At 34.8% G+C, this 11,122-nt stretch overlaps 2 protein-coding genes across 2 annotated transcripts; one reads left to right on the top strand and one right to left on the bottom strand.

Annotated features, from left to right (window-relative positions):
• Positions 1 to 201: 201 nt before the first annotated feature.
• Positions 202 to 1,260, bottom strand: LOC108376817 (cytochrome c oxidase assembly protein COX11, mitochondrial-like). The gene is made up of 2 exons (XM_017633056.1): positions 486 to 1,260; positions 202 to 429 (listed from the first exon to the last, which is right to left on the bottom strand). Exons 1-2 carry the CDS (start codon positions 693 to 695, stop codon positions 202 to 204), a joined length of 438 nt encoding a protein of 145 aa, XP_017488545.1. The 5' UTR covers positions 696 to 1,260.
• A 264-nt stretch (positions 1,261 to 1,524) lies between these two features.
• Positions 1,525 to 5,020, top strand: LOC108376816 (glycosyltransferase 25 family member). Its single transcript, XM_017633055.1, has 6 exons — positions 1,525 to 2,080; positions 2,186 to 2,414; positions 2,481 to 3,064; positions 3,135 to 3,263; positions 3,326 to 3,583; positions 3,652 to 5,020. The coding sequence occupies exons 1-6, from the start codon at positions 1,815 to 1,817 to the stop codon at positions 4,172 to 4,174; spliced, it is 1,989 nt and encodes a 662-aa protein (XP_017488544.1). The 5' UTR covers positions 1,525 to 1,814; the 3' UTR covers positions 4,175 to 5,020.
• The last annotated feature ends 6,102 nt before the right edge of the window (positions 5,021 to 11,122 follow it).

Below are 11,122 nucleotides of genomic sequence, written 5' to 3'. Positions count from 1 at the left end.
TAAATGTTTTAAAATCAGCAAATTCTTATTTAATATTGCAAACGTCATGTTTGTATATACTAGTAAGGGTTTTTGCATTGCTTTTTAACTTATATAACCAAAGTCATACACTATTTACTAAGAAGTTTATTTACAACGGAGCAGTCGAGGGCAAATAAATTAAATTAATTAATTCGGATGCTTTCTCCTAATGTGCTAAATTTAAAACAAAATNGGGTGATCCGTTGGATTACGAGCTGTGTAGAAAGCCAACGCCGTTTCGCCAGGCACAACTTTAATTTCATATTGTTGTGGCTTGAAATTCCAGCGCATCGACGCTGCTATATCTGCATTGAAACGTATTTTTAGTATACGATCTTCAATTTTTTGCATTGTCTCTACTTTATCCGCATCGTGCCCCTGTGTTGTTGTGCCGCCGTAACTGTAGGCCTGTGGTTAGGTAAGATAAATTTGGTTGTTTTAGGAGCTGCGATATTGGCACTCACCTGACAGAACATGCGATAAAGAGGCACTGCAGCATAGCTAGCACCTGCAGCAAATATGCCACCAGCGGTCAAGTAGTAAAGAGTAGACTTCAGTCGTTGTTTCCGCGCAGATTCACCGGCATCTGCACCACCTTTTCCGCTTGTTGAATGGTAACGAAAACGGGACAGGCGCATCCATTGCACTCTTGACTTGTGAAGGAAGCGTAGCATTTCCGGTATAAATCGAAACAATTTAAGTTATTGATGTTTATGACAATAATTATTATTTTTCACCATTTGTGGTAGTCTCGTAATTTTTGCAATTTCTTTTTTTTATTTTTAATTAAACAGCTGATTCTGTATAATTTAGTACCACTGTAGCATTTGACTTCAACACGTCAGTGGCACCAAAACTATCGGTGTATCGGTTTGGGACCTAAATGCACTACCGGAACCGGGTAAGGACCAAAAAATCGGTTAGTATAAAAGTTTGACAGCCACTACTGGAGGCAGCCTGACAGACCTATCATCAATTCCAACGGAGATCCCGACGCAGGCCTGCCAAATTTGCTCAAACCGTGCCATTTTTGGCCCTATTTTACATCAAATGGCACTTAATGTTTGAATTTCTTTATATCTTTCTATTTGGCACTTTTTTATCCTCAATATGGCACCTCATAGCTAAGGGTAGTAGGCAGCCCTGTCCCGATGATGTCACGCTATCATGAATTCCGTCGTGATAACGAAATTCTCCCGCAAATTCGAAATTTGTGAGAATGGTATCACTGATTTCGATTTGATTTATTTTATTTTAATTTGGAATTATTAAACAATACATCAAAACAAATAAAAACCCAGGGCAGCCCTAACTACGAACGCGCCGGAATTGCTGATAGCATTTCTCCTGAATTCGGGACGTGAGATTTTTTCACGACGGGAGTTCACCCGGAATCTGTGATAGGCCTGTGAAACTTGCCTCAGTTTGCAAGCCACTGTATTGACACCAAACACATGTCTTTGGCGGACTTTCCTCCATTGTCATTCGTACCCGCTTGCCAACAACAAATCGTTTGTGGTCCGATTTGTTTATGATAAGAAACGTCATATTTTTCTTTTGTTTGTGTGTATGTATGCTGTTTCTGTTTCTTTTGCTGGAACGAGATTTATGCTGCTGTCGTCGAGTAATTAAAACAAGCTGATTAAAATAGATTTTAAACGAAAACTCGCGTTTCTCGTCTCAGAACGTTCGGTACCGTGGTGAGTGAACATACATATGGAATAAAGTGCTGGCAGTTTTGGAAATTCATACAAAAATCGCAGCAGTAAAACAACTTTGCCATTAACCTCAAGATGCGCATATTCGCCATTTGTACGCTTCTTTTTGCTCTGAGCGCCTATTACTGTAGCGCTGTTGCGCCACCGGAAACCGCCAAGTCGTCGTCGCCGCAGTCTGTACCGAGTCTCGATGACCTGTACGCCTTGCTACCGCGCGATTTGGGCGATGAGCCACCCACCGTGGTGGTAGCGCTTCTGGTACGCAACAAGGCACACATCCTACCATTGTTCCTCACATATTTGGAGCGCCTCAGCTACCCAAAACAGCAAATGGCACTGTGGTAAGTATCACCGGCAAATTTTTAGACTGTATATGTATTGGTTATCGCATTTCCCAGTTTCGGATTGATAAGTGGCATTTATCTGTACATATTTTCCATTCATAGGATACGTTCTGATCATAATAACGACGCAAGCACGGAACTACTGCAGCTGTGGCTTAATCACACCGCTGACTCGTATCACAGTGTCGATTTCGAGCATGACGATAGTGTGCAACGTCATCAAAATGAAAGTACACCGAACGATTGGCCTGCTGAACGCTTTCATCATCTCATACACTTGAAAGAATTAGCGCTGACATATGCAAAGCAGATTTGGGCAGACTACATATTTGTAATTATGGATACATACACAATTTTTCTCATACAAGTAAAATAATACTTTAAATTCCCCACGCAGTTCCTGGATGCTGATATATTACTCACGCACGCAGACTCGTTGACCCATTTGACTAGTCTACGTCTGCCGATTGTAGCACCCATGCTACTCTCTGAAGGTCTTTATTCCAATTTTTGGTGTGGCATGACATCCGATTATTATTACCAACGCACCGACGAATATAAGGAAATCTACAATGTGAACAAGGAAGGCGTTTTCCCTGTGCCAATGGTTCATAGCGCTGTACTGATAAGAATGAACTATCAGGGCGCGCGTTATCTGACATTCGATCGCGAGCGTCTCATAGAACAACAACAAAATGAGGTCGATTGGGCTGAGCGCGAAGGAGTGACACCGTGTCGGCCATACGATGGGCCTATGGATGATATTATTGTCTTTGCAACATCGGCAAATTGTTCACGTATTCCATTGTTCGTAAGCAATAAGCTGCCGCATGGCTATCTAATGCAGCCACTGGAAGTTATCGATGGCCTGGATGTAGATATGCAGCAGCTGGTGAACATACGTGCAAATATTGTGCATGATCAAGACGAAGTAGCGCAAGTGCCCGATTACTTTAAGGACTATATCAGTTATCCAAATAAGTAAGTAAATAACAGATATACGAAAAATTCGAGAAGTTTTAAAATAATCTGAATATTTTTCTTGTTTTAGAACCAAACTTACGTTGGACCACATTTATATGATTAATCTAGAGCGACGTCCAGAACGACGCGCCAAAATGGAGAACCTTTTCCGTGAAATAGGTCTCGATGTTGAATATTTTCCCGCCGTCGACGGAAAGTATGTATAGAAATATAGTATAAAATGCCGTTCCGAATTTATTTACCTCGTATCTATTTCAGGAATTTGACCACTGAGCTATTACAAGACATGGGTATTAAGTTCTTACCCGGCTATGAAGATCCCTACCACCACCGCCAAATGACTATGGGCGAAATAGGTTGCTTTCTGAGTCACTATCGTATTTGGGAAAAGGTAGTTGAGCGTGAACAAAATGAAGTACTAGTACTAGAGGATGATGTGCGTTTCCAGCCATACTTCAAGGATAGCGCCATACGTGTGCTCTCGCAAATACGCAACGTGGTTGAATATGATTTGCTGTAAGCTAAAAAAAAATTTTTAATCACAAAAACCATAACTCTTTACAAAATTGTCTATTTCTATTCAGTTACTTTGGACGCAAGCGGTTGAAGGAGGAAAAGGAGCCATGGGTACAAGGTGCAGAAAACGTTGTACATGCTGGCTATTCCTACTGGACACTGGGCTACGTTATAACACTACAAGGTGCTCGCAAATTACTTGCCGCTAAACCGTTAGAAAAGCTACTACCTGTAGATGAGTTCCTGCCCATTATGTTCAACCGTCATCCGAATAAAACTTGGAGCTCTAATTTTCCCAAACGCGATTTGCTCGCTTTCAGTGCTGCTCCTTTAATACTTTTCCCCACGCATTATACCGGTGAAACTGGATATATTTCAGACACAGAAGACTCTGAGGTGACCCCAGAAACATTGAACACTGATTCTAATGTACAATTGAAGAGCGATCGTGAATTAGAATTTCCGCCAGCACTTGAAACGGAGGCAGCTCCAAAACCATTCGAAGATGAATTAATTGTGGATATAGATGGTGGCGATGGTCGTTCATTCAGTCAAGATCTGCATTTGTCCAAGAGCCATGAAGAGTTTTGAGTGTAAAATCGTTTAAGCGTTGCTCCCATACAAAATAAGTTTCTTTTCTATTATTACTGCCACTTTGATTGCCTTTTCTTTGTAGGAAATGTATATGAATCTTTGTACATATATGCTTTCATACGTATATAACAGTATTTGCGTATGAAAACATATTCTTTTTATGTGCCTTACTAGTTATAAAAGTAATGAAACTGTAATCCTTATAGATGTAGTTGAAATCTATATATTCCATTTATACTCTTAGATGTTAACTAACTCGAATTTTTATATTAATTTGCGTCACAAAAATACTCCATATACATATGTATTTTTAAATCTGTTTATACTAATGAGCAGCCGAAAAACTAAACAACTGAAAGATTTACTCGAATAGATAACCTATTAAGCTTGCGATCAAATTTGCTGTTGAAAGAAATACTAAGTAAAATCTGAAAAAAGTCGCAAAAAATGTTGCAGTTATAAATATGTATAATTTGCATATAAAGCAGGGAAAATTGTTTAACAATTCGAAAACGGGTTAATAGCGATTATGTTGCGCCTGTGTCGTATAGTTTCAAAACGAGTTTTTCAACTGACTTGCTAAGAATAAATGCGCATGTTTTTGTTGGAAAGAATGTGTTAAAATTTATTCAGTCATTAAAAACTAATATTTTTGTACAATAAGATTCGATGTAATGCATTAATTAACTAAAAAATAATTTAAAATTGATTCCTTATAAAAATTATAGTTAATGTATAAATGCCTATCATTTTCTGTTCAATCGCCAAAGTCATTTTATGCCAAAAAGTGTATGCACAAATATCTAATAATAATAATAAAATAAATACATACAGATAAAGACATTTTTAAAAAGATTTTCAAAAGCAGATAGGATATTATACTGGCCATTTGCATGCAATTGAATCGTTCTCACGACAGTTGGCATTAGACTTTTGAAACTCCCATAACTCCCTTACAAAAGGTTGCACTCACACACGCACCCACACACAGTGCCCTGCTAAGTGAGCCGACTTCGTCAAGAGGGAGCAAGAAAACTGTTTTCTGAGCAAACCTTATATTATTGAATCATGAGTCGGGTCTAGGTAACCGGAACGACCCAGATTTATATCTGGCCATGCACTGTCACTCCAGCAACACTCCCCGAAAACTCCCCTCAGTAGTTTCAGCGCTATCTGTATACCACTTAAATGGGCCTGCCTGGACGTGTCTCTCCTTGATAGAGATACTGCAAGTCGCCTTGCTATGTGTTTCAAACTTAGAGTTTATTTTGAAAACTACCACTCTATGCATGTCGTCAATAGGGAGCAAATCTATGTAGAAGGAGCTTGAAGCCCAGTTTGTCCATGTTCTTCGACGACAAGACCTTACCTTTACCAAAACCTTATGTTAGAACCCATCTGGGATTTAGCTGATGTTCCCTCAAACTTTGGAATTCAATAACAAATTCTTTTAACAAGCAATATACAAGATAAACATCTCTCTCTCTGATCCAGTACTTCATGAACTTACAGGTTTTTACACGAGCTTGCAGCAAGTTACACGAAAAAGTACCCGTACGAAATCCTTTAAATGAGAGCGATTTTGGAGAGTTGTGTTGAGAATGAACCCGAACTTTTTCTTCTAGTAAAATCATGAAAAGTGTCAAGCAATCAGCTGTTACACAAAAGTAAACTAAAATTGTACGTTGTCCAGTTGATAGCGAAAAATATTAAAATATTACCATTTCGTATGCGATTTAATGTTACTGGCTAGCAATCAACGTTTAATTTATTGCCAAATATAATTTTTTGGTTCATAAGAAAGGTTTTGTATTGAAAATGTTCTTTTAAAGTTTATCCTTGAATATTCCTCGTAAGTGTCGTATTGTTGTATGTCGTAAACTTTAAACGCCTAAAAAATATATTAGGGGGTTCGCAAAGTACCATCAAAGTCATATTATGAATTGTTGCAGTGTTAAAAAATAGTTGGTTGTCGTTTCAAGTTCTCTAAACATTTATTTAAGCTTTTAAAGTTTACGACATACAACAATACGACACTTACGACACCGTTGTGAGTCCCTCAAATGTAATTAGTGTTTTACAGCATCGAATAAAATGCGAATGTTCAGTGACCTGCGAAAGCTACCATTTAATGTACATACATGGTCGGGTTACTCCCCTCTGCCTTTAAGGTAGCTCGTAAAAAAATTCTTTAAATACGCATTTGCAATAACTTCAAAATGAGATTTTCTGCTCTACCAAAAAAAAAAGAGTTGTGGAACAAATATTGTCTGCCGAAATCAATAATATGTCTGTTCCAGGTACTTAACAATTTGCAGGTTTTGTCAGGAAGCTGTTCATTTTTGATACACAAATGCCTCTAGAGCCTCTAGGAACATTCCTGCATCAAAAAATAATAATTTAAAAAAATATCACTTAGTATTTTTGACAGTTTAGGCTCGTTATGTTGTTAAATAACAGCCTGCTGTTTATTAACTTTAGGTTTAAAACTGCCACGCCCATTTCTAAATCCGTAATCCGTAATAAAATTTAAATTTTTGCAAAAAAAATCCAACTGTTTTTTTACACTTTGGTTATTATCAAATCAATTTATTTTAATTTCGATTAAATGCCATTCTCATATGTTAATAAAATATTTCTATTTATAAAGCACTTTAAAAGAAATTTAGTTTTTATGAATGAGATTACTAAAGCTTGTCAATAATAATTGTAAATTATAATGATATCCATTAATTTGTAACTATTGAGCACGTCCAGCTGACATTCAACTTTCCCGCCCCTAACGTTAAGTGCTTGACATTTGAGTATAAACAAAGCAAAATAGCACCAACAACCAATTATAATTTTATAGTTGGCATTAACATGCGAGCGAAACGTGAAGTGAATTATTGAAAAAAGTAAATAAATTGATTTACATAAATAGAAGCAATACAGATTTTCATGAAACACGTTTGCTGCACTGCTCCGCCAGTAGCGTGACTAGCCGCATAGAGTGCTAAGGTGAAAAGCGCAAAGCTACGAATTGCGTAAATAAATACACAATCAAAATAAATGACAGAAGCTAAATGTTCTTTTTTAATATATTTTTGTTTTTTTTTTAGAATGAAACGTTAAAAGTGCATCTTCACCGTTTGTGCATGGCAAAGTGTAGTAACAATGATTTGGCATTGACTTTGACCGCTGCAGTCACACAAGCAATAAGTGAATGCCCTATGCAAAAGTTAACAGAAGCTATAAACGTATGCATTTTTTTCTTTGTGTGCCAAGCGCGAAAAACAAAATCAGCTTGGCTGTAAGCCAAAGGTGCACAATGCGTATGGCACTTGAAAAACATGCAAAACAGAAACATAATTATGATGTAGAATGCTAGAATGCTAGAATGGTTAAAAATGTAAAAAGAATAAACAAAAACATTTGCGCGTTGCTATTAGTCTGACGCACCTTGTTACTTTTATTTATGTTGAGTTGTAGAAGACATACTAAAGACTTAGGCAGCGAACTTGTGATGTTAGCTGCGCTGAATACATACATACATACTTGGTGTGCAGTTAATTGAATTTCTTGTGATTCGTTTTACTAATCATGTAGCAGCATGTGAAATTACGTTTCCATTTAGTCGTAAAAAGAGTAATCAATTTTTTGTATCTTAAATGACACTGGTAAAATTGCTAAAGCAGAAATTGATTCACTTTATTTCGCTAGGGCTAGAAACTTACTGAACGAACGCCATAAGAATACTTCAATCAGTTTCTAGAAACCTAGAAAAGTGCAACTGGTTTGTGTAAAATATTATTTACCTGTGGCAGGGCTCAGCCAAAGTAGGTTTATCGAATTTTAATTTGAAAATTGCTTGCGTGATTATTTGCGCTAGCAAAGTTTTAAGTGCAGTTTGAAAATCTCTATGCGCCATTAAAAAAAAATGATTTAAATGAAAACACATTTACGCAAGAAATTTTACAAACATCGCTTGTTGTTGGAATAAAAGATATATTTACTGCCAATTTCACGAAAGCAATTTAAGTGAAAAATCATTTCAATTTTTCGAATATTATATGGAAATTGACAAAAAATAAAAAATAATTTTTCATTTAATTTACTTATGAAACTGGCAGTTATAATGTGGTATAAGAAATACATATTACTGTTTTTTCAAGTAGCTTTTGAAATTTATCTGCCCTTTAAACACATTTTTTAGAACAAATTGTGTGATTAAAGGGCCGATGAATTTTTAATCCACTTGAGAAAACGGCGCTGACTTCATTTATGAAATCTTTCAAATTTTTGTTAAAGTTTGTTGACCTTGAAGTAAAAAATTAATGGCCTTATTCATAAAAAATAAAGAAGCTTTAAAAAAGGTTTATAAACTGAAAAATGTATGAAAACGTCATTTTATAAAGCTCTTTAAACCTACTTTATTTTTTACGAATAAGGCCATAAGACTGTGCTTCACTATGTTAAAATTTGCGTTTTTTTGCCTTAAACGAGTTAACCACGAGGAACTTTTCAAACAGTTAGTACTAAGTAGTAGAGTAAGTATGCGTGCATTATAGGTCGTGAAAGGGTTAAAACATTTAGTCGTGAATGGTTTGATTCACGAGAGTTAGTCTCCTTTACTCTATTCTCAAGGTTTTTGGTTCAAATGGTATGATTTTGAAGCCTTCTTTAATTCCAAACAGAAAAAGTTATCAATTGACCTATTCTATGGATTGATTGGCAGTTCACACACTCGACTGGTATGACGAAGAGTCCCACACAACTGCTGCTGAAAAATACGCAGCACACAAAATTTTTCCTGCAACCATTGCACAGTGGGTCAAAACTGGAATTTACTGTTCATAATTCATTAGAGCCCCGATTTTTTAACCAATTTGATCATTTCTTTTTTAATGAAAGCTGAAATTAGCAAGAGGTGCGTTAACTCGAATTTCTGAAATTTTAAATTTTTACTTGTTTATATTACATTTTTTAGTGCATAGTGCCGAAAAAGAAGCAATTTGGAAAAAAAATCGATTCTCCTGTTCCAGGTTATAAATGTAAAATAATAAAATCTAGTTGAAAACAATTGTAGGGTTCCCCAAAATAAAAATAAAAAAACCGCAAGAAAATTTTGAAATGGAACAACGAACTGCAAATTGCAGGCAGCTATAAATTAGAGTTGATTTTTAATATTTTTTTCGCTCACATTTCAAGCAAATCAGCATGCTAAATGGCAAAAAACGTTCTCTTATTACATATATAAAGATTTAATTAAAAAAAAATGAAGGCTATAGTGAATTATGAACAGTAAATGCCAGTTTTGAATTGAGGTGCAATGGCGACACTCTAAAGCCGTCACCAAGAAAATTATTAAAAATTTATTAAAAATCAAAGCGATTTTTTAGCCGGTTTAAACTCTCATTTCATTAGACTAAAATTGTATGGGCTATTATATAGCATACTAATTAAAAGTTTGAAGTTTTGATGAGATTTGTTGAATTTTCCTAAATTTTTGTAAAAGGTTTTGAATTGTGATTTTATAAAATAATTTTGTAGAAAAAAACAAACGAAAAATTTTACTTTAAAAATCATTATAAATATAAAAAGCACGTTGTTACTTGTTTGAGTATTTATGTTCTGGCGTCAAACCTAACTGGCACAAAATTGCTGACCGAACTATTGTTTTCCCTTTTTTATCAACAACGCTAACATAAAAATCACAACATACATACATACATATTTACAAAAAATATTGCTTCCGTGACATCCATTTTGAATCTTCACAAATTTTTCTCAAAGTTGTAAAATACTGATCAATAATTTAGTTACCACTTATTGATCTAGAAATTTTTGATTGACATTCAAGTGTTATCTGTTTGTGTGAGAACTTTCATTTGCGTCACTAGGCCTACCAGTTTCCATTTCTATTATCCCACAGACATAACGTAAGTATGACATACTACGTTTATCCGTAGGCCATTTCACGAAATCATTTCATAAATTTCAGTAGAAACTAAGCGCATAACAACTATTTCATGTATAATTGAATTCATGAATAAATAGGGCAATTCATCTAAACGCGTAAATACCTTACCTTTACCTTAACTTAAGTCCACCAATAAGATATTATTTATGTTGGTATTTAACAAATAAATTGCTAGTTATTAGTAATTAAAATGATATTCTTCTAAACACATAATTACTTTTTTGCTACCCTCATTTAAATCCCATGTACATACATATGTACATGAATTTCGATTTAATTTGATGCTTTGTAAATTCAATGTAAACTACAAAATTTGCCCCGTTTGGTTTAAGTCAACACTTCGAACATTTGAATTAGCATAAACATACACATTAGCTGCACATTAACCTACCCAACTACGGACTTGTAAATAAACAATTTAGCGTTGCTCACGTTCGGCGGCGTTTTATTATTGAACTTGACCAATATTTCGCATGCCGGTAGTCAATGCAAACAACAACAAATTGAAGTGGCTGACAGCTCGTGCAACTGTAAGTGATTGTGATGCACTTTAGACAAAGTTGTGAATGCAAGTCATCAGTGTTTATTTGTAGGGTATATATGTACATACATGCATAGTAAGTATTTATGTATTTCTTTTTTTGCATTTTTAGTAACCAAGCTTTCCAAATGAGTGTATTACCAGATTTCCTAACATTATAAAGTCTTGGTGGAGTTAAATTAACGTATATTTGTGTAACAATGTATGTATGTATATATTTAAAATAATTTGTTTTATTTTATTTTACCTTGTTCTATTAGTGTATTTTAATTTAATTTTATTTTGTTTAATTATTTATTTATTTTTTTTTAATCTTATTTTATTTTATTTTATTTTACTTTATTTTATTTTAATCTAATTTAATTTAATTTAACTTAATTTAGTTTAATTTAATTTAATTTAATTTAATTTAATTTAATTTAATTTAATTTAATTTAATTTT

Source organism: Rhagoletis zephyria, unplaced genomic scaffold, assembly GCF_001687245.7.
Source record: "Rhagoletis zephyria isolate East Lansing unplaced genomic scaffold, Rhagoletis_zephyria_1.1 Rzeph_scaffold_11033, whole genome shotgun sequence".
Taxonomy (NCBI): Eukaryota; Metazoa; Arthropoda; class Insecta; order Diptera; family Tephritidae; genus Rhagoletis; species Rhagoletis zephyria.
This window is presented reverse-complemented; position numbering and strand designations above follow the sequence as displayed.